This window comes from Mesoplodon bidens (genome assembly GCF_964165515.1).
Source record: "Mesoplodon bidens genome assembly, chromosome: 14".
NCBI lineage: Eukaryota > Metazoa > Chordata > Mammalia > Artiodactyla > Ziphiidae > Mesoplodon > Mesoplodon bidens.
Genome location: NC_138170.1, coordinates 53,659,510 through 53,683,109, shown reverse-complemented (window position 1 = coordinate 53,683,109; position 23,600 = coordinate 53,659,510). Strand labels below are relative to the sequence as shown.

Genomic DNA, 23,600 nt, shown 5'->3' with positions numbered 1-23,600 from the left:
TTTGGCTATTCGGGTCTTTTCTGTTTCCATACAAATTATGAAATTTTTTATTCTAGTTCTGTGAAAAATGCCATTGGTAATTTGATAGGGATTTCATTGAATCTGTAGATTGCTTTGGGTAGTATAGTCATTTTCACAATATTGATTCTTCCAATCCAAGAACATGGTATATCTCTCCATCTGTTTGTATCATCTTTAATTTCTTTCATTAGTGTCTTATAGTTTTCTGCATACAGGTCTTTTATCTCCTTAGGTAGGTTTATTCCTAAGTATTTTATTCTTTTTGTTGCAGCAGTAAATGGGACTGTTTCCTTAAATTCTCTTTCAGATATTTCATCATTAGTGTATAGGAATGCAAGAGATTTCTGTGCATTAATTTTGTATCCTGCTACTTTACCAAATTCATTGATTAGCTCTAGTAGTTTTCTGGTAGCATCTTTAGGATTCTCTATGTATAGTATCATGTCATCTGCAAACAGTGACAGCTTTACTTCTTCTTTTCCAATTTGGATTCCTTTTATCTCTTTTTCTTCTCTGATTGCTGTGGCTAAAACTTCCAAAACTATGTTGAATAATAGTGGTGAGAGTGGACAACCTTGTCTTGTTCCTGATCTTAGAGGAAATGGTTTCAGTTTTTCACCATTGAGAACGATTTGGCTGTGGGTTTGTCAAATATGGCCTTTATTATGTTGAGGTAGGTTCCCTCTATGCCTACTTTCTGGAGGGTTTTTATCATAAATGGGTGTGGAATTTTGTCAAAAGCTTTTTCTTCATCTATTGAGATGATGTTTTTTCTCCTTCAATTTGTCAATATGGTTTATCACATTGATTTATTTGCATATATTGAAGAATCCTTGCATTCCTGGGATAAACCCCACTTGATCATGGTGTATGATCCTTTTAATGTGCTTTTGGAGTCTGTTTGCTAGTATTTTGTTGAAGATTTTTGCATCTATGTTCATCTATGTGATATTGGCCTGTAGTTTTCTTTCTTTGTGACATCTTTGTCTGGTTTTGGTATCAGGGTGATGGTGGCCTTGTAGAATGAGTTTGGGAGTGTTCCTCCTTCTGCCATATTTTGGAAGACTTTGAGAAGGATAGGTGTTAGCTCTTCTCTAAATGTTTGATAGAATTTGCCTGTGAAGCCATCCGGTCTTGGGCTTTTGTTTGTTGGAAGATTTTTAATCACAGTTTCTATTTCAGTGCTTGTGATTGGTCTGTTTATATTTTCTATTTCTTCCTGGTTCAGTCTCAGAAGGTTGTGCTTTTCTAAGAATTTGTCCATTTCTTCCAGGTTGTCCATTTTATTGGCATAGAGTTGCTTGTAGTAATCTCTCATGATCCTTTGTATTTCTGCAGTGTCAGTTGTTACTTCTCCTTTTTCATTTGTAATTCTATTGATTTGAGTCTTCTCCCTTTTTTTCTTGATGAGTCTGGCTAATGGTTTATCAATTTTGTTTATCTTCTCAAAGAACCAGCTTTTAGTTTTATTGATCTTTGCTATCGTTTCCTTCATTTGTTTTTCATTTATTTCTGACCTGATCTTTATGATTTCCTTCCTTCTGCTAACCTTGGTGTTTTCTTGTTCTTCTTTCTCTAATTGCTTTAGTCGTAAGGTTAGGTTGTTTATTTGAGAGTTTGTTTCTTTTTGTTGTTGTTGTTGCTGTACGCGGGCCTCTCACTGTCGTGGCCTCTCCCGTTGCGGAGCACAGGCTCTGAACGCGCAGGCTCAGCAGCCATGGCTCATGGGCCCAGCCGCTCTGTGGCATGTGGGATCCTCCCAGACCGGGGCACAAACCCGTGACCCCTGCATCGGCAGGCGGACTCTCAACCACTGCACCACCAGGGAAGCCCGAGAGTTTGTTTCTTGAGGTAGGGTTGTATTGCTATCAACTTCCCTCTTAGAACTGCTTTTGCTGCATTCCCATAGGTTTTGGGTTGTCGTGTTTTCATTGTCATTTGTTTCTAGGTATTTTTTGATTTCCTCTTTGATTTCTTCAGTGATCTCTTGGCTATTTAGTAGTGTATTGTTTAGCCTCCATGTGTTTGTATTTTTTACAGTTTTTTTCCTGTAATTGATATCTAGTCTCATAGCGTTGTGGTTGGAAAAGATACTTGATACAATTTCAATTTTCTTAAATTTACCAAGGCTTGATTTGTGACCCAAGATATGATCCTGGAGAATGTTCCATGAGCACTTGAGAAGAAGTATATTCTGTTGTTTTTGGATGGAATGTCCTATAAATATCAATTAAGTCCATCTTGTTTAATGTATCACTTAAAGCTTGTGTTTCCTTATTTATTTTCATTTTGGATGATCTGTCCATTGGTGAAAGTGGGGTGTTAAAGTCCCCTACTATGATTGTGTTACTGTTAATTTCCCCTTTTATGGCTGTTAGCTTTTGCCTTATTTACTGAGGTGCTCCTATGTTGGGTACATAAATATTTACAATTGTTATATCTTCTTCTTGGATTGATCCCTTGATTATTATGTAGTGTCCTTCTTTGTCTCTTGTAATAGTCTTTATTTTAAATTCTATTTTGTCTGATATGAGAATTGCTCCTCCAGCTTTCTTTTGATTTCCATTTGTATGGAATATCTTTTTCCATCCCCTCACTTTCAGCCTGTATGTGTCCCTACGTCTGAAGTGCATCTCTTGTAGACAGCATATATACGGGTCTTGTTTTCTGTATCCATTCAGCCAGTCTATGTCTTTCAGTGGGAGCATTTAATCCATTTACATTTAAGGTAGTTATTTATATGTATGTTCCTATTACCATTTTCTTAATTGTTTTGGGTTTGTTATTGTAAGTCTTTTCCTTCTCTTGTGTTTCCTGCATAGAAAAGTTCCTTTAGCATTTGTGTAGAGCTGGTTTGGTGGTGCTGAATTCTCTTATCTTTTTCTTTTCTGTAAAGGTTTTAATCTCTCCATCGAATCTGAATGAGATCCTTGTTGGGTAGAGTATTCTTGGTTGTAGGTTTTTCCCTTTCATCACTTTATATATGTCCTGCCACTCCCTTCTGGCTTTCAGAGTTTCTGCTGAAAGATCAGCTGTTAACCTTACAGGGATTCCCTTGTATGTTATTTGTTGTTTCTCCCTTGCTGCTTTTAATATTTTTTCTTTGTATTTAATTTTTGAAAGTTTGATTAATATGTGTCTTGGTGTGCTTCTCCTTGGATTTATCCTGTATGGGACTCTCTGCACTTCCTGGACTTGACTATTTCCTTTCCCATATTAGGGAAGTTTTCAACTATAATCTCTTCAAATATTTTCTCAGACCCTTTCTTTTTCTCTTCTTCTGGGACCCCTATAATTCGAATGTTGGTGCATTTAATGTTGCCCCAGAGGTCCCTGAGACTGTCCTCAGTTCTTTTCATTGTTTTTTCTTTATTCGGCTCTGTGGTAGTTATTTCCACTATTTTATCTTCCAGGTCACTTATCCGTTCTTCTGCCTCAGTTATTCTGCTATTGATTCCTTCCAGAGAATTTTTAATTTCATTTATTGTGTTGTTCATCATTGTTTGTTTGCCCTTTAGTTCTTCTAGGTCCTTGTTAAACGTTTCTTGTATTTTCTCCATTCTATTTCCAAGACTTTGGATCATCTTTACTATCATTACTCTGAATTCTTTTTCAGGTACACTGCCTATTTCCTCTTCATATGTTCGGTCTGGTGGGTTTTTACCTTGCTCCTTCATCTGCTGTGTGTTTTTCTGTCTTCTCTTTTTGCTTAACTTACTGTGTTTGGGGTCTCCTTTTCGCAGGCTGCAGGCTGCAGGTTTGTAGTTCCCGTTGTTTTTGGTGTCTGCCCCCAGTGGGTAAGGTTGGTTCAGTGGGTTGTGTAGGCTTCCTGGTGGAGGGGACTGGTGCCTGTGTTCTGGTGGATGAGGATCGTCTTTCTGGTGGGCAGGATCGTGTCCAGTGGTGTGTTTTGGGGTGTCTGTGACATTATTATGATTTTAGGCAGCCTCTCTGCTAAAGGGTGGGGTTGTATTCCTGTCTTGCTAGTTGTTTGGCATAGGGTGTCCAACACTGTAGCTTGCTGGTCGTTGAGTGGAGCTGGGTCTTAGCATTGAGATGGAGATCTCTGGGAGAGTTTTCACCATTTGACATTATGTGGAGCCAGGAGGTCTCTGGTGGACCAATGTCCTGAACTCGGCTCTCCCACCTCAGATGCACAGGCCTGACACCTGGCCAGAGCACCAAGACCCTGTCAGCCACATGGCCAGGTACGTGGTGAGTTCCTTGCCTTTTGGGAAGTCTGAGGTCTCCTGCCAGCATTCAGTAGGTGTTCTGTAGGAGTTGTTCCACATGTAGATGTATTTCTGATGTATTTGTGGGGAGGAGGGTGATCTCCACGTCTTACTCCTCTGCTATCTTGACGGTCTCCGGGCTCTTTTCTTTGATTTTTAAGTCTAAGAAACAGAGCTGTCTTCACATTTTCTCAGGGACCCATCGTTTTCTTACTGGATCCCACTCACATCACCCACCTGAAACCACTTTCACCCTTCTAAAATTTTCTGCCCTTCCTGCTACTTTTATAAAATATACAATATGTATGTATGTGTACATATATTTTTTTCTTGGCTATAAAGTAATGCTTGTCCATTATAGAAAATTCACAGTATATAGGAAAATATGAAGAAAATTAAAATAAGTATCACCCAGAGATAACTACTGTTTACATTTGGTGTGTGTCCTTCTAGTCCTGATGCTTTCTTGAGCAGTCTTTTATCCTTCAGCCTCTTTTCTTATCTGATTATTCTTACTTTCTTAAAGTAACTGAGAATTGAGAGCTGGAATAGAAACTCAACAGTGCCAGGGAAGAAATGAACTAAATGCCTGCTGTTTAGCCTGTAATGGGCTGTATTTCTGGAGGACAGCTTGGTTTTCCTCCTCTTGTTATAATGGCTTATGACATGTGATAACATGCTTCAATCGTCATTTCCTGATTCTCATTCTGAAGACGTTTTATTTAACAAATAATGAACAGTTCAAAGTCTAAGCAATACTGACTAGGAAGCACTATAAATACTCTGGACTGTAAGGTGATAGAGTACCACAGTATCATACAGCGTTTCTCTGTAATGCCTTATAATAATCATTATGAGGTGATCATTAACATCAAATCATACCAATCTAAATCATCTGAATTATTAGATCTTACCTTAGGAATCCAGAGCCTGCAAGCACCCCAGCAATGCAGAGCAGGGCCACCATGCTGTTGACCACATTTGGGTTTTGGACCACACCAAGTAGCACAAGAGTTAGAAATTCACCAATTAAGTGGGGGGCCAAGAGAGCAGCAGAGAAATATCCAAATCTGGCAGCCTCAGGGTATAAGGCCAGAGTCCTAGAAAAACATAAGGTCTTTAGTTCCTCTCCAAGGGTTATCATTTAAGAAAAATTCCACACTTGACTTCTGTGGATAAATCCATGGTGGTTAAGTGGGTGGGGAGAGTCTGCAGGACAGGCCAAACTCCCCTTTGAAAGGCCTTTTCGGAACAGGGCCAACATTTGAGGCCATTTAGTCCCTCAAATTGTTTCTGTTGGCCCCAAGTCAATGGAGCCACCTTTTCCTTTTTACAGCCCCTCAGCTCTCACAGAAAAATACTAATACTCAGAGGATGGTCGCAACCAACTGCAGTAAGTAGGGCTGAACTGTCCAGGCTTCTCCATAAGCAACCACATTCTGCCTGGCTGGCACTGCTCCCACCCTAGCTAGCCTACTACCCTAATGCTAAGGACTCACCCAACCTGCTTCTCAGCCCTTCCTTCCCTGAACCTCATCCTTGTTACATGGGGTTACTGCCAGCTGAAAATCCTTCACTGCTTTCATCCTCCAACGGATTAGCCCTCCCCAGGCCTGTTCCATTCCATTCTTGTCTTTTATTCTACCAACCCCTTCCACTGATTTGACCTTCATGTTCTTGTAAACAAGCTACACTATATCCATGCCCCTTAACCTCTTACATTCCTTTCACCAAATAACATTTCCCTGGTGATAGCACGTCCTCAACAACCCTTAGACGTGGCTACTCTTTCTTCCATTTGTAGAGTAAGTAAGAGGAGTTGGTATGTCTTACACTCACCCCTCCCTACCACTCTTCAAGGCCATCTGCCCTTCCTCCTATACAAATCAGGAAGTTGGCTTATACTATTAATTCTCTGCCTCAAGGCAGTCCTCTGTGATTTTTAAGACAGTCTCTCACCTTTGATGATTTTGTGGCTTTTAGACCAGGGTCAGTTTTGCACTCCTGTCCATCATCATTATCCTCAAGGTTTTTAACCTTGATAATCCATCAACACCAGTGCCTCCTAATTAGGTAACCTGATCAATTCCAGTGGCTCCACCCACCTAATCTTGATCACTCACTATGTCTTGGATTTAAATGTTACTTGTTACTCAAAACTGTTCCACGTCCAAGGTTTCACATTCTGAAAATGCCCTTTCTGATCATGGCCTCCTCCTGTCTCCCATTTCCCCAAAGCCCTCAATGCCTCAGATCCTCATCCCTTCTGCTATTCTTTGCCTTACCAATCCCCCACCTGGGGACCTTGCTCTCTCAATTAAGCTGTGCTAATTGGATCCACTCTGCCACTTTGCCTCAGCTGATTCCTGGACCCCTAATTCTTCCTCATTGCTTATTGGGTTCCAATGTCATGTCCCATCGTGGCTAATAAAAACTTCTACTTTAAACTACGCCCTCTTCCCAGGGAATTTCAAACTTTCTCCCCAGTGCTCAGCAGATGGATTTACCTCCCATTTTGTGAATTTCTATCTTTATCTTCCCTACTTTGCATCCCCTCTCTTTCTCCCTGTCTCTATGTCTTACCCCATCTTTGCCAAGCTTTATCCTGTCTACTTGCATCCTTGGTACTATGTTAATCTGATTTTCCTATTTCTGCCTTGGTCTAATCTGGAAACTTGATCTGCGAATTACCCAATTTTTCTGTAGTTTCATCTTCTCTCAATCTAATGGTTTTCCCTAATGGTCTTACTTACCGTATTGTAAAATAACCACTCCTTGAGTCTGGTAACCTTTTAAGCAACTGCCCCCTCTTCATCCTCTCCTGTACCACCAAGCTTCTCAAACAGCACCTGCTTCTCCCATCTCACTCCTTGTTCCCTTGTAAACCTGACTGGCACCCCCACCACTCTACTGAACCTCTTTTTTGGAAGAGCACCAGTGACCTCCTAATCCTATGCCTCACCTCCTTGAACCTCTGCAGTACTGAACGGGTTCACTACACCTTTGTTAAACTCCCTCCCCTCTTGCCTTCTCTGACGCTGCCCGATCCTGCTTCTCTTTCCACCACTCGAACCACCTCTCTGCCTCTATCGCTGGATTGCTTCCCTCTTACCACCCTCTGAATGTGCCTCTTAAGATATCACCCTCAGACCGCTTCCTCCCTGATATTCTCGCCTATAGAATCCATTCCCAGGCCTCTCCTCTCACTCCTCTTGCCTTTTCTTTCTACACCAACCTATTGTGCAGACCTCAGATTGACATCTCCAGTTGGGTGTCCTGTAGCATCCCAGATGCAACATATTCAAAACCAAATCCATTCTCTTTCCTCGCAAACTTGATAAGGATGCTGTCCCCTTCCCATTCTCCCAGGCTGAAAACTCAGGCATCATCCATGACTCTCTTTACCCCCCAGCAAATCCATTCCATTTCTGAGTCCATTCGATTCTACTTTCCCAGCATCTCAAAGTGAAACCCCCTTTCTGATGCCACTGCTGCTCTCTTCACCAGAGCCTCTGCCTTTCCCAGACTGTTACCAAGGCTCCTCACTGGGCTGTCCAGCCTCTCTGCCCTAACTCTCCAGTCTGAGACCAAAGTGATGCCAGCCTCACCCCCCAGAGTCCAACACAGATGGGTCACTCCCTGGGGATCAAAATCCTCTACTATGTACCGGTATCTAATCCACTTCAGCCCCTTAGCCTGGCATTCAGCACCTCGCCTACCAGGCTCCAAGGCTGTCAGTCATATTTTCCGTGATTCCTTCCAATCCTCCTTTCCCCATAGCACAACTGAATTTTTTCTCTGGAAAGGTCTTGTGTGTTTTTGCTTCTGAACCTATGCTCCTTCTCTTTCTTCCCCTGAAATGCCCTTGCTCCTTTTCCACCTATTCAAATGTTGCTCAGCTCTCAAGTTCTCCTTTATAAAGCTTCCAAGAGTCCCTCTCCCCATCCAGCCAAATGGACCCTTGGTCTCCTTTGTAATTCACTGTGATAAGGAATGTGAGATGGGGAAGAGACATTCCCCATCGGTGCCTCAGCTTCCTCGTCTTCAAACAAGGATAATTAATAATGCCACCTTTATAGAATGGTGGCAAGGATTACATGAATTGATATATTTAAAACTTTTAGTGCCTGACATAAAAGCAGGTGCTCAATGTGTCAGCCATTATTGTTATTATATTCCTCAGCATAGTGTTTGTGCTTCTTTATAATATTAACCTTACACTTTCTTGAATTAAAGTCATCTGGAGATTTATGTCCACAATCCATCATCTGAAATACTTTAGGGCCAGATGTGTTTTGGAATGCGGCAATTTACAGATTTGGGAAAGACTTCACACTGCGTAGACCATACTTGCTGCAATGGGGTCTGGGACTCCACCTGTAACATATCTACTAAACAGGAGTGTTGCTGTGGGAAAAGTACAAAGAACCTCATGTTGGTTCAGATTGGATTTTGCTACTGAGTGAGTTCAGGTCTGATGTGCTGCTAAGGGTCAGAAAACACTCTGGCTTTCAGGGCCGTCTCAGTTCAGAATTGCAAGCTTGAGGGCAGCCCCTTCAGTTTACTCCCCTTTAAATCCCCAGCTGCACCTGGCACTGTGCCTGGCACCTAGTAGGCATTCAACAAACTTTTCTATCATTGAATCAAAGTATTTGCTACATTGCTAACAGCTGTGCTGCCACTAGAACTGATTCTGTGTTTTTGTCAAAAAGAGTCATGACAATACTGAACCTAGTTTAAAACTGCCCTGTTTTCTCAAATCGTACAGAACTCTTTCTCATGGGCAGTTTTACAAATATCATATGGTCTTCAAAATCAGTGCTTTGCTAATTTTAAAGTGCATATAAATCACCTGGGGGATCATGTAAAATGTGGAATCCAATTCAGCAGGGCTGGGCATGAGATTTTGCAGGTTAAACAAAGCCCCAAGGTAATAATACTTCGTGGGCCACATTGAGGAGCAAGGTTCTAAATTAACAAGGTTCTCAATTTCCAGCCAACCTTGGCTTACCCAAAAATGGTCAGTTTTTAAAAATCTGCTCCTGGATCATTTAGCCTAAACTAGACGGGCCTGTGGTTTACATCACAGATCAGAGATTCAGCATGTTCCTGAGTGTCAGAGGATAAGGAGGCTTCATCAGGGCCAGCAAGGAGGGCCATGTGGTCCCTGCCACCGCCCTTGGTTGCGAGAGTCCACCCTCTTGCTAACCAGAGCAAGCAGCTTTGCCTCTGTCACTCCCCAGGGTGACACCAACGTCTAAGAGTCTGCACAATAAGACCTTCTAACTCTTCATCTTGGAGCTCAAACTAACCAGGTCCTCACTTATCTTCTACTTGTATTTCACTTGATTCATAATAATTATTCACATCGCATATCATGGGTCTTTATACTGGTTATGGGTAGGAGCACCTGCACGTGAATCCAGTGGCCTGAAGACAGTGTTTCCAGAACCGTCTGAAGTCCTCTCTTGGAGCGACAAGCTGGGCACCTTTCACTACTGGAATCACAGAATGCCGGATGATTCCCCCCATCTTTTCTTAAGGGAAAGCCAGAGGGATTAGGGAAGATACATCTCCCTATGACAACAAATCAACAAATAACTCTACACATTTTCAGATTTGCATCTGTAAAAAGTTCTATGAAATAAAAAGCACTGTCTACAAACCATCAATTAAAACCCAGCATCAGGGGTGCTTCATGGTTCTCCAAAGCCCTCTTCCCATAGTCACTCTTGATTCCTCCACCCCCCATCGCACCAGCCCAACTGCAATGCCCCAGGTCGGTCAAATGAAACCTCAGGCAGTGTTGCTGCTCCTTCTCACAGCAGCCTGGGAGCCACGCTGAGCTGGGTGGACAGCCTCACTGCCTCTGCACATGGTCCCAGCTACTCCAGAGGCCTCCCCCGAGGCCAGGCCCCGCAGTGAATGTGGGACAGGCTATTCCCTGGTGCGTGTAGTCTTGCTGGTCTGCTCTCAGGTCCTGTGTGGCCCACAGTGGGGTTCCTCTCTTTGTCCTGAAGGACAGGACACTGTACTGGACATTGGTGGGCAAAGACAGACCCTCCAGAGCAGAGAACTGTTCACCCTGGGGCTCTCCCTCCACAGGTCCCACTGGCCATCTGGGACCCCACCATCTGGGAAGCATGGCCCGGGAAAACTGAAGGCCTCTGGACACCCTCTTCCTTACCAGTAGCACACGCTGCAGAATATCATGGTGGCAATGACGCTGAAGGGGAGCACGTGCAGCACGTAGGCTAGCAGCATCTGCCACTTCCGGTACAGGCCATCCTCGCTCTCCTGATCGCTGACGGCTCGCAACACAGGAACTGGGCATGGGAGGCAGGATGCAGGACAGCCAGTCACCACACAGCTGGAGGAGGTGGGGTGCTAGCCCAGGCTGAACTTGAGATCTATCAGCACTGGATGGTGAGGACCAGCTGGGGCCCCCTAGTCATGGAGAAAAGGAACCTGACATCCATAGAACTATAAATACCCCCACCCCAGAAATCCACCCTCTACCTGAATTACAATAGGATTACAAAAGCTGTCACAATTTATTTCCGTCTCTCTAAAGTGGGGGGGAGGGGTGTCACCGATTCAAGAACACACATGCAAAAGGGACACAAATGAGTGACGGGAGGCACTCTGTCCTCTTTTCATGCAGGGTGTTGGCACAGAACATCAGGCAACTAGGTATTGCTTCTGGACTCCCACTGAGTTTGAAAACTGGGTGTTGGCTGTCCTAAAATAGGCTCCAAAAAGAACGTTAACAGTGCAAAGTTGGCCAGGCATCCAGGCCCCCATGGGCTGTGCCTCCTAATGGGTAAGAGAAGATACCAGGGCTGATCTTCTAAAAACCCTGCCCAAACTCTGCTGCATCATCTCCTCATGACTTCATGCTTCCCTGGATCCTCAGAGACCCTCAGGGAGATCCACTTGGTGAGCTAATTCCCACTAAGGTGTTACTAATTCACGAGTTACCTTGTCCCAGAGAGAGAACCTGGAGGGGGCCAGGGTGAGCTCAGAAAAATACCCCTATAATGGTGGAGTCTTGCAAGGTGTCGGCTGGAGAAAGGAGATATTCAGGGAGAGAGAAGCTCCCCCGACCCCGGGGGCCCACCTCCTGGGCAGGGCACTCACACAAGTTCACAGCATTAAGCATGCCTGTGTATGGGATGGCACCCACAAACTGGTACAGGAGACCCACACGGTCCTGGATGGCACCCTTTAGCACGTCGTTCTGGACCCGTAGAAGGAAGAAAACGATGAACAAACCCATGATCAAATTCTGAGTGAGACGCATAGTCACCGCCAGCTTATTTCTCATTAAGTTTCTCGTCACTCTCCTGAAAGGCAAACAACCCCGTTTCAATTGCTTTTCTTTTATGGGTGGATGTCTACCTATCTAAAATGGGGTGAGGCTCTTACCTCAAGAGAACACACAGTTTAGAAAGGGCTCCAGGAGAATCTTTGGTTTTGAAAGGAATCACTGGTAATGTTTTCAGGTGTTTTGTTCTTTCAATATTCTCCAAGGTTTTGCGATACATTGCTGATTCTTTGTAGGCAGATTCAATCATCTGGACTCTCTTGTAGGTTTCTATTTCCCGTTCTTTGTTTTGGGTATCCACTGATGTCAGGTCCACTGAAATTTTTTTCCCACAAAATGACCCATGTGTTTTTAAATGCACATATATACACAGCGACTAATAATATACATTCCATCATTGATTTAGGAGTGCTAACCATAATACCTCATCTCATCAAAATAATACCTGGTGTTAATGCCCACCTATAAAATCAGAATATTTTAAAGCTACCACAGCAGGGCCATGAGGATCCTGATAGGCCTGTCTGGGAGAATTCAGAAGTTCAGCTAATTTTTCTCTGACAAAGTAGAAGTGCACCATTTCAAGAGAGATCCCCGGGACTTCCCTGGTGGCACAGTGGTTATGAATCCTCCTGCCAGTGCAGGGGACACGCGTTCAAGGCCTAGTCCAGGAAGATCCCACATGCCGCAGAGCAACTAAGCCCATGTGCCACAACTACTGAGCCCGTGTGCCACAACTACTTAAGCCAATGTGCCTAGAGCCCGTGCTCTACAACAAGAGAAGCCACTGCAATGAGAAGCCCGTGCACCGCAACCAAGCGTAGCCCCTGCTCGCCGCAACTAGGGAAACCCCGCGCACAGCAACTAAGACCCAACGCAGCCAAAAATAAATAAATAAAATAAATAAATAAATTTTTTAAGTGAAGAGTAGTGGTAAAATGCTTTTAAAAAAAAAAAGACATCCCCACCTCATTCCGATAGGTCATCTATGGCAAGTTAATTGGCTCGGCCAAATTAATTTTTTGAAGAGCAAAAACACCAAAACAAAGGGAAAAATAAAACCCACTTGTGCTGGTGTCATCTAGGCAGAAATCTGAGATGATAAAGTTTAAAAAACATACATGATGGGGACTGTGAAAGAAAAACTTACCATAAAAATCAAAAGGGTTTGAATGTTCGGGACAAGGGTAACTGCAGCCACTGAAGAAATCAAGCATTTCCACCGGTGTCCCGCAGAAAACCAGCTCTCCGCAGCTCAGAATGGCAATTTTATCAAAGAGCTGATTGAACGACAGACAGTGTTAGTGTGTCATCAGGTCACCACATCCTTATGGAAAATAAGTCTCAAGTAGTCAGTCCTTTGACTGTCTCAGCCATACGTCAGTACTCGTACTGCGGCCATCGGAACCGCTCAAAGGGCATCCCTCTGCCTCCCAGCCTGCACCCAGCATCGTGTCTAGGATAGAGGACAGCTCATGGAACTGGTCAGAGGACCTAGGTTTGAGCCCCTGCCGTGCCCCGGAATGAGTGACCTTGGACAGAAAAAATTTTTTTAAATCTCAGATCATCATCTATAAAAGGCAGATAATAGCTCCCTAAAAGGATCCTAGGAGTTTAGGGTGAGATTTTGGGGAAGGAAATCTATATGATTTAGTGGAAAAACACAGACTTGAAAGCCAACTGGAATATGAATGCCAATTCCAGCTTTTTATTAACTGTGATATTGGCTCAATTTTGGATCATTTCTAAGTCTCACTCTTCCCCTCTGTAAAGTGAAAATACTGGTACCCACCTCATAGGGTTGTTGTGTGGATTAAAAGGGCTAGTGTATAGAAGGTATTTGGTACATGATAGGTGCTAAAAGAACTGAGTTTCCATCCTTGGCCTTTCCCCTCAGGATTGCTCTGGTTTAAGTACTAATCTCTACTCTGAGATCCCCAGCCTGGCACACATATACCCACCCTGGATGAGTTGAGCTGGAACAACAGACGTCCCCCTCACCTGGAAGAGCTCGGAGCGGGGCTGGTGGATGGTGAGGATCACGATGCGGTCCCTGCGAGCCAGCTCTGCTATGAGGACAACGATCTGATTTGCAGTCATGCAGTCCAGGCCTGTGGTTGGCTCATCAAAAAGCATGACCTCTGCGGCAAAGATCAGACATCTGAGTCACTGCCGAGCCTGGGCTCTGTGCTCTAGCCTCAGAAATTTGAACAGTTCCTTATTGAGCTGTCTTATCCCATCCAAACAGTGTGCAGTGAGCAGTACTTTAGCCTGAGCCCAGGAGAAAGCACCTGACCTGGAAGGGCCCAACTCCCAGCTCCAGAGCACATCCCAGCCTTAATCCTTGAAGGGACAAGGCAGCAACCACATCAGGCCTCTCATGTGGCACTATAGACCGTATGGGCTCCATCCAGGGGACCCTAACAGGGAACAAGCACTGGCAGGCTGGCACCCAGCTGTTTCTAAAAGGCTGAGAGGAGGCTGGTTAAAAAGGCAAAATCTCACAACATGGATAGACCTAGAGATTATCATAGTAAGAGAAGTCCAACAGAGAAAGACAAGTATGATATCACTTATATGTGGAATCTAAAATATGACATAAATGAACTTATCTACGAAACAGACTCACAGACACAGAGAACAGACTTGTGGTTGTCAAGGGGGAGGGGGAGTAGGGGAGGGTGGATCGGGAATTTGGGGTTAGCAAATGCAAACTATTATACATAGGATGGATAAACAACAAGGTCCTACTGTATAGCACAGGGAATTATATTCAGTATCCTGTGATAAACCATAATGGAAAAGAATATGAAAAACAATGTGTATATATATGTGTGTGTGTGTGTATACGTATAACTGAATCACTTTGCTGTATAGCAGAAATTAACACAACATTGTAAATCAACTATACTTGAATAAATTTTTTAAAAAGACATAATCTCACTTCATGTCTAACACTTTCCAACACCAACTGCGTCTTTGCACTGCAGAAAACTCTGACCTGTGAAACAAAGTCTGAGATGGGACAGGCATTTGGATTCTTTAGAGGGTTTAACTGTAGCTTATTTCTACCCAAAAAGTACAGGGGCTCTTAAGAACATCCCTCTTATTTGTTCTGAAGAGCAGGCAGTCTTGGTCTACCCCAATGTGAAGAAAGTATCCAAATGTATCATGTCCTCTTCCAAGTGTAAGTAAGTGGCAAGGTTTCCCCAGAGAGTGGGGACAATGAAGCCAGGCAGGAGAGGCAGGTGACTGGCTACCCCATCTTGATAGCCCCTCCTTCCAATATATATACTTTCTCATGTATCACTTAAAGTCCTATTTTAATTCCTGCCGTTTCATAAATACTTCTAGTCCCAGCAAAACTCACTGGCTTTCCAGAGTAGACACAGTGGTGCTGCTCTAGTAAGAAGTAAGGAGGGACAGGGCACTCATGGAAGACCCTAACTGAACATTAACACAAACGCAGTGCTTCCAAGTCCAACAGCTCTTTTGTACTTGGATGATGGAATCACATCACGAACTACTTAGATTTCCAAAGAAACTGGGTCCCCAGTTTGAGAAACCTCAGTGACTTCAGTTCCCAACCAACCAACCCCTTTCCAAATGGAGGCTGTGAAGAAAGGGCTGAAAATGTCTGCAGACACATGGAAGATGCCAGGCAGCAGCCAGTAGCAGTTCTGGGTCCCACTTACTGGGATCCTGGAGGAGCTGGGCTGCGATGGAGACCCGGCGCCTCTCACCATGGGAAATTCCCCCAAAGTTGTAGCTGCCAATCAGTCGATCTGCCACGTGGCTCAGACTCAGCTCTGCCATGACTGCCTCCACCTGTAAGAGACACAATGTCCAGGAAGGCTGGTCACTGCTGGGCTGTGTCCCAATTCATGGGCTGAGGATGGCAGGGAAGAGGCAACACACTTCCCTTGAGTGCTTGGGCCACTTCCAGACTCACCACATCCTAGGGAAAGCACGCCTATTACAAGAGAATCCAATTTGGTTTAAATCACAATATATGTATCAGATTAAAATAAATAATATTGACATGAATTTTTTTTCAGAAGTCCTTACAGCAACAAAAAACTGTTTCAACTTGCTTCAGGGAAAGTCAGCAGGAAACAATGCAGACTTTGTTGGACCCCTGTTTTCAGATGCTACAGTCATCCAGCCCATAGAGAAACCACCTGCCCCCCAAGGCATAGTTACAATATAGCTTATTTTTTCAGACTTTGGTTTTTGAAACTTTATTATAATAAATGTTTTACATGTAAAAAAAAACCAATTTGGTTTGAACTAAACCTGGCTTCCCCTATGTAACCCAAATAAGTCCTGGAGTCCCATGTGGCCCAATCTCACTGTGGTTTTGCATCAAATATAATCCAGCTATCAAAAGTAATTAAAAATAAAGCCAATCTTTATTGGAATCTCTTTAAGGACTTTAAAAAGAACCCAGTTTATAACTTACAGCCACACTTTAAAAATTTTCCTTTCCCCTAATTCGCCTCACTCTGCTTATCTTATACCCTGCAGCTCCCTGAAATCCTGTTTACTACTCAACTCCCCAAAACAATCATCACTAAAAAAAAATTCTTTACTGACTCTCTAATCAAGACGGTTGGCCTCTTCCCTCCCTCTCCCTTTTTCCTTCCTTAGCTTATCTCCTCACCAGAGGCCCTTTCAAAAATCTCTATTTATGGCCCTCCCCTGACTGAGTACCCCTATCTGCATTAGGCCCTGGGGAAAGCAGAGAGAAAGAGACTGGGAATACTTATATATATGGTAATGGGTTTTGTTCCCATACATCTCTAATGAGATTGTGCTTCTTTTATAATGAAAAAAGAGGACTTCCCTGGTGGTGCAGTGGTTAAGAATCCGCCTGCCAATGCAGGGGACACGGGTTCGAGCCCTGGTCTGGGAAGATCCCACATGCCGCGGAGCACCTAAGCCTGTGCGCTACAACTGCTGAGCCTGTGCTCTAGAGCCCGTGAGCCACAACTACTGAAGCCCGCGCACCTAGAGCCCGTGCTCCACAAGAGAAGCCACCACAATGAGTAGCCCCCGCTTGCCAGAACTAGAGAAAGCCCACGTGTAGCAACGAAGACCCAATGCAGCCAAAAACAAATAAATAAATAATTTTTAAAAATACCCTATTAAAAAATAACAACAGCAAACTAAATTGGAGTAAAGGAGGGGATGATTTACAGAACAAAGTTCCAGAGGAGACAGGGAGTGAGATCAATAGATGAAGCTTTGACCAAAAGAAAGGGATGTATCTGAAATAGATACAAAGGAATAAGGAGGAGGTTAGAAATGCATAAGTAAACCAGTATGATTGTCTCTCCTTGCCATCAGAGTGGAAGGATTCTGGAATTGAGCTTCACTTGACGTGGCAAGGTTTATGTGTTCACCAGCCAGGGTAGATTCCTGAGTGTCCCTTTCATCTGCTCTGCAAGAGCAAGAAAGGAGTAAAGCTTGCCCCTCCTGGCTCAGAAGCAATGGACAGGGGAGACATTTACTTCATCTGTTTCAGATGTCTCTGGCTAGAAGCCTCTCCCATGTTTTGCAAGCACTGATGGGAAGAGAATTCACAGAGTCTTGGAAGGGACCACTGGGACCGTCAATCCTCTCCATGCTGTGATTTCACATAAACTGATTCATTCCTCACATCAGCTCCAGGAGAGGTGCATTATTACTCTATTATAGAAAAGAAAACAGATCCTCAGACAGGTTCATAGATTGCCCAAGGTCACACCATTAGCAAATGGCAGAGCTGGGACTGAGAGTAAACTGTGTGGGCTCTCAAGTGGTCCCAGAGGCACAAGGGCGGACAAAGCCTGCGACATCAGTCATGGCATTATGTTCAGGCTCGCAGAGGACAAAGGCAGAGCTGATGCTCTCTCTGCTCTGTTACCACAGGCGCTTCCTTGTCCCTAAACTACTTTGTCAGGGTTCTACAGCCTGTGGACTGGATTTGCTCAGAAGGTACTCTCAAGCAGGGAGAACTTTATGATAGCAAACTTTGCAGGACACTTAGGGGCTGCCAGTGCCAGGGAGAGGGACCATTCACAGGGGGCAAATTTGCCATCAACCAACTTCAGGTACCCTGAATTTTCTGAACATTTAGGCAAATATGTGCATTTTCAGGGGAAAAGGTACGGTGGCTTTCTCAGATTCTCTCCCTGGGGTATGTGATGTAAATGGATCACTATCTCAAAAGAATCTGCTTATGACTTCATTTCTCCAACTCAAATACCAATGAGATCCTCTCCTACCCATTTTAGACACAAAAATACTAAAGCAGGCAGACAGGAAGCCTACCTAGGGGTTCACCTGTCACTCACTGTCAGGGCAGCTAAGTCATGTGAACATGCCTGTGCCTCCCCGTGGGCCAAGTCCCGACCTCTGTCTTCTCAGACCACAGTGAGGCCCAGGGAGGCATTATGGAGCCAGAGGACCTGGGTCCATGTCCCAGCTCTGCCAGTCCGAGGTGTTGGGTCTTAAAATCCTTGGGGGTCAGGTTCTTGATCTGAAAGTTGGAGATAACGCCTCCCTCATAGAGCTGATGCCAGAATGAAATGAGATGTGTGTGGACAAGGCCTGATGGATGCCAGCCACATGTGAGAGCCCAGAGAATAAGCTGGTAGAATAGCAAGAACCTTGCAATGCCTTCTGAGCACTCTAAGGTAACCTCCAGGGAGGAACAGGGCTAGTCCTCACTCTGTGGGTCTTTCCTGAAGGTTCCTCTGGAGTGAAAGCTATGCTCCAACACGTCCAGGACTCTGAAACAGAAGAATGCCCTTTCCTGACTTGGCATGACAACAAACAAGCCTGCTGGTACTCTGGACACAGTTCAGACCTAGCTGCACTGGCCAAGCCCTGTCTGAGAGTCCAGCACCAGGGACAAGAGGAGTAACTCCCTGGTGACAGGCTCAGAGGTGCCTGATAAAAACGGAGTAACCTACTGCCACTTCAGCTGAGACGGAGGATTCCCCTGGAGGCTCAATGGCGTTAAAGAAAGGCTAGCTTTGGAGCCTGAAGTGCAGATGTAATTTGTGTGCCCAGAAGGAACCTTCACTGAGGCCTCAGAGGGCTGAAGCCTCTGAGGCAGATGTCACCAGTGATCTCTGGCACCTCTGAGAGCCAGTTTCCCAGAGAACTGTGCCTGCTTTGCAGGTGGCACGTTGACCTGTCCTTGGTTGTATGTTTCCAGCCCAGACAGAAACGAGGCAATGTTTCTACGTAAGGTCCCTGTGACTTTAACTTGCAGCCTCTTCCAAATCAGGTCCACTTAAAGAAACAGATTGGAATTTAGAGTTGACAATTCAATAGTTCCTCCTCCACCAACTGAATCCAGTTTGGATGAGGCACATTCAAGACGCCTCAAAGAAAGTTGAGAAAAATCTCAACAGGGCTGCAGGGCAACGCACAGTGAGGAAAACAGCCATATCCGTTCAAACACAGAGCTCTCAGGACAGTGCCACCCAACAGAAATATCACACAAGCCACATTCAGAATTTAAATATTTTAGTGGCCACGTTTTAGAGAGTGGAAAGAAAGAGATGAAATGAATTTTAACCCAATACAACCAAAATATTTCCATTTTGACCAATAATCAGTATCTTAAAAATTGTTAATGCGATATTTCACATTCTGTGGTTCCAGACTAAGTTCCTGAAATCTGGTGTGTATTTTACACTCACAGCACGTCTCAAGTAGGTCTAGTCAGTTTCAAGTGCCCCAAAGCCACCTGTGACTAGCGGCTGCCAGCGCAGCCCCAGACTCTTATGAAAGGTGAAGAGCGAAGGGAAGGAAGGGGCACGCGGAGGGACAAGGGGGTGCAAAACCACAGCGGGGTGATCCCTTGGGTGGCCCCGGGGCGGTACCCACCTTCTTCTGGAAGAAGCCCTGGGAGCCGCCGCGGATGGCCAGCAGCGCCGTGTAGCACAGCGTCTCGCGGACCGTGAGGCTGCTCAGCAGAGTGTCGCTCTGCAGGAGACGGATGTGTCAGCAGCAGCCCCCCACCCGCTGCTGGCTGCGGGGCCAGCAGGCAGCCGGGCAGGGCTGGGGACGCGCGCACCTGCAGGACGTAGGAGAAGCAGTCCTGGAACTGCTCCCTGCGCAGCGCCCGGCCGTTCACGAACACGTCCCCGAGCAGGGTCCCCGTGCGCCGCAGCCTCCCGGACATGGCGTCCAGCAGGGTGGTTTTCCCCGAGCCTGGGAGGTGACAAGAGAAGGTCCTGGAGGAGGCCCTGCACGAGGCCTCGTGGGAACTTCCCGAGACCCTCGGTGAACCCGCGGTCCAGCCCTGACTTGTTCTCTCTTTGGCCTCATGGGACAAGCTCATGGCTGGAATGAGTCCTTCCAGCTTGTCTCCTCAATGAGAGGGGGACAAGCTGTTTCTCTCCTCCACGTCAGGACTGGAGGAGCTTTGTCCACCTGTCTGTTTGTTTCTAAAGCTGCTTGAGGCTGAAAAAGAAAATACAGGATCAGAATAAAAGGAAAACCAGGGTTCTTGAAAACGTTTGGATCCTAGGACATCTGAATTTGTTTCTGTGACCCCCTGGGATCCTCTGGTGGTTACTGAATGTAGGTGACACTGCCCAGAGCCTCGCTGATTTAATCAAGTGTGGTCTGAGGACGAGCAGCATCAGCACCACCTGAGAGCTTTGGTTAGAAATGCAGAATCTCAGGCCCCAACTCCTAACTCGGATTCTGCTTTTTACAAGATCCCTGGGTAGTTCTCATGCATATTAGAGTTTGAGAAGCACTAGCTTAGTGAGTCCTTTGGTTAAAACCAAGTTGGCCTCAGCCTACACTGAGAGCCTTGGGCATAACCCAGCTGGTTGTCGCTAAGAACTTGCCCACAGAGGAGACGGGATGAACTAACTGCCCTGTGCTGACGTGACTGGAGGGTGAAGTTTCTCCCGGTTTGCTTTTTCTAGGGTTAGAGTGATCCTTTAGGGTAGGACACCAGCTGGCCCTTCCCATACACAAGCTTACATGGGCCCAGAGAGTTAATGGAGACAGGAACAAGAGTCACCAGGCCTTTCCTGACCAAGGCTTTTAAGCAGTTACAATGAATAACAGAGGAAATAGGCAGGAGGTTCTGGGTTGTCTGAGAAGATGGCAATAGAATTCTCCTGAGGATGTGATGACTTGTGAAAAACCAAAGAAAAGATCTTTTGTTCAAATATTTTAAAGAAACTGCTGGTGGGGCTTCCCTGGTGGCGCAGTGGTTGAGAGTCCGCCTGCCGATGCAGGGGACGTGGGTTCGTGCCCCGGTCTGGGAGGATCCCTCATGCCGGCTAGGCCCGTGAGCCATGGCTGCTGAGCCTGCGCGTCCGGAGCCTGTGCTCCACGACGGGAGAGGCCACAACAGTGAGAGGCCCGCGTACCGCAAAAAAAAAAAAAAAAAAAAGAAACTGCTGGTTGCTCTGAGGGGTGCAAAGATGCATAAGCCAAGCTCCTGGAGCAGTGGTTTTCTTATCTAACCCATGACTGACAAAGCTCAGCGTCAGCCCCACCATGTCCAGGTAGAGGTCAGCATGGGGACGGGAGCAGAGTCTTTGTAAAGAAACAAACTGTGACGTCACTGGGGTTGTCTTTCAAAATGTGCTCTGAAGTGTCTCAGTCACGATATTAAGCCTTGTCTGTGGTTCTTCTAACTAGTAGCCTCCCTAGCCTTACATTTCTGGGATTCAATCTCAACTCTGACAGACCTTCCAAAGAGCCTGTAACCTGGATTCCAGTTCCACCACTATCTCAAAACTAGCCTCCTTCTTTGTTGCCAAATCCAGTAGGTGCTCCTCTGTATGTTGTCTGACTTCTCAGCAGCATTGGACACTGTTGCTTGCCCTTCTCTGTAAATCTCTCTCCCTTGGCCTTGATGCCACCTCATCCTCTTGGTTTAGTCCTGCTGGTCTGGCTGCTCCTTCTCAGCCTCTTGTGGGTGACCCTCGGGGCTCCTCTCATGTCACACATCCTCACTGAGCAACAGTGAGCACCAACTTGCTAGACAGCATGTGAGGGAGCCACTTTGGAAGTAGCTTCTCCAGCCCCATTCAAGCCTTCAGATGACATCTGACAACCACCTCACGAGGGACCCCAGACAGAAGCATCCAACCAAGGCACTTCCAAATTTCTGACTTGTAGAAACACTGAGAGATAATTAATGATTTTTATTAAGTCACTTACTTTGGGGATCCTTTTTTAAACATAGAAAAAGGTAACTAATATTATCCTTTTTTGAACATGTGTCAAATACCTATTAACTCATTAATGAGGGTACCAGTAGGATGACAAAAAAGGATTCATATCCTCATTCAAAAAAGGATATAAGGGACTTCTCTAGTGGCGCAGTGGTTAAGAATCCACCTGCCAATGCAGGGGACATGGGTTCAACCCCTGATCCGGGAAGATGCCACATGCCACGGAGCAACTAAGCCCGTGTGCCACCACTACTGAACCCACACACTGCAACTACTGAAGCCCGTGCGCTCTAGGGCCCTCATACCGCAACTACTGAGCCTGCATGCCTAGAGCCTGTGCTCCACAACAAGAGAAGCCACTGCAATGAGTAGCCCACTCACCGCAGCAAAGAGTAGCCCCCGCTTGCCGCAAGTAGAGAAAGCCCATGTGCAGCAACGAAGACCCAATGCAGCCAGAAAAAATATATAATAATAAGGATATAAGAAACTAGCATGTACAAGCAGTGGGAAAAAGAAGATTGGAATAAGTGGCAAAGTTAGATGCAAAAATGGTTAACGCCCTAGGATGTGACACCAAAGGGACGGGTAACAAAAGAAAAAGTAGAGAAACGGGACTTCATGAAAATTTTAAACTTATGTTTTTCAACCAAAGACACTATCCACAGTGCAAAAAGGCAGCCCACAGAATGAGAGGAAAATATTTGCAAACCTTATATCTGATAAAGGATTAATATCCAGAATATATAGAGAGAACTTCTAAAACTCAACAACAACAACAACAGAAAACCAACCCAGTTCAAGATTGGGTAAAGGACTTGAATAGACATTTCTCCAAAGAAGATACACAGATGGCCAATGAGCACATGAAAAAATGTTCAACAGGGCTTCCCTGGTGGTGCAGTGGTTGAGAGTCCGCCTGCCGATGCAGGGGACACGGGTTCGTGCCCCGGTCCGGGAAGATCCCACATGCCGCAGAGCGGCTGGGCCCGTGAGCCATGGCCACTGAGCCTGTGCGTCCGGAGCCTGTGCTCCGCAGCGGGAGAGGCCACAACAGTAAGAGGCCCGCGTACCGGAAAAAAAAAGAAAAAAAGTTCAACATTACTAATCATTAGGGAAATATAAATGAAAACTATAGTGAGATACTACCTCATACCCAACAGCTACAATAAAAAAAATAGAAAATGACAAGTGTTGGTTAGGATGTGGAAAAACTGGAACCTTTGTGCACTATTGCTGGGAATATAAAATAGTATAGCCATTGTGGAAAAGAGTATAGAGGTTCTAAAAAAATTAAAAATAGAATTACCATATGATCCATCAATTCCACTTCTGGATATATACTCCAAAGAACTGAAAACAAGGTCTTGAAAATATTTGTACACCCTTGTTCATAGCAGCATTATTCACAATAACTAAAATGTGGAAGCAATCAAAGTGTCCATGAATGGATAAGCAAACTATGTCTCTACATACAATGGAATATTACTCAGCCTTAAAAATGAAGGAAATTTTGCAATATGCTGTAACATGGGTGAACAATGAAGACAATATAAGTGAAATAAGCCAGTTAAAAAAGATAAATACTGTATGATTCCATGTATATGAGGTACTTTGAGTAGTCAAAATCATAAAAGCACAAAGTGTAATGGTGGTTGCCAGGGGCTGAGAAAATGATAGAAGGGAAGTTATTATTTAATAAGAATAGTTTCAGGACTTCCCTGGTGGTGCAGTGGTTAAGAATCTGCCTACCAGTGCAGGGGACACAGGTTGGATCCCTGGCCCGGGAAGATCCCACATGCCACAGAGCAACTAAGC

The 23,600-nt window shown here is 45.1% G+C and overlaps 1 protein-coding gene across 1 annotated transcript in view; it reads right to left on the bottom strand.

The window, feature by feature from the left end:
* Nucleotides 1-23,600, bottom strand: part of ABCG5 (ATP binding cassette subfamily G member 5) — a gene marked incomplete at its 5' end in the record, with an annotated part of 34,480 nt that overhangs the window by 6,096 nt on the left and 4,784 nt on the right. Inside the window, 9 exons of the mRNA XM_081255069.1 lie at nucleotides 5,168-5,353; nucleotides 10,441-10,579; nucleotides 11,394-11,599; nucleotides 11,682-11,895; nucleotides 12,731-12,860; nucleotides 13,582-13,721; nucleotides 15,276-15,408; nucleotides 19,465-19,563; nucleotides 19,655-19,791. Of these exons, the coding sequence (XP_081111195.1) occupies nucleotides 5,168-5,353; nucleotides 10,441-10,579; nucleotides 11,394-11,599; nucleotides 11,682-11,895; nucleotides 12,731-12,860; nucleotides 13,582-13,721; nucleotides 15,276-15,408; nucleotides 19,465-19,563; nucleotides 19,655-19,791 (1,384 nt within the window). The remainder of the gene's footprint in view (nucleotides 1-5,167; nucleotides 5,354-10,440; nucleotides 10,580-11,393; nucleotides 11,600-11,681; nucleotides 11,896-12,730; nucleotides 12,861-13,581; nucleotides 13,722-15,275; nucleotides 15,409-19,464; nucleotides 19,564-19,654; nucleotides 19,792-23,600) is intronic.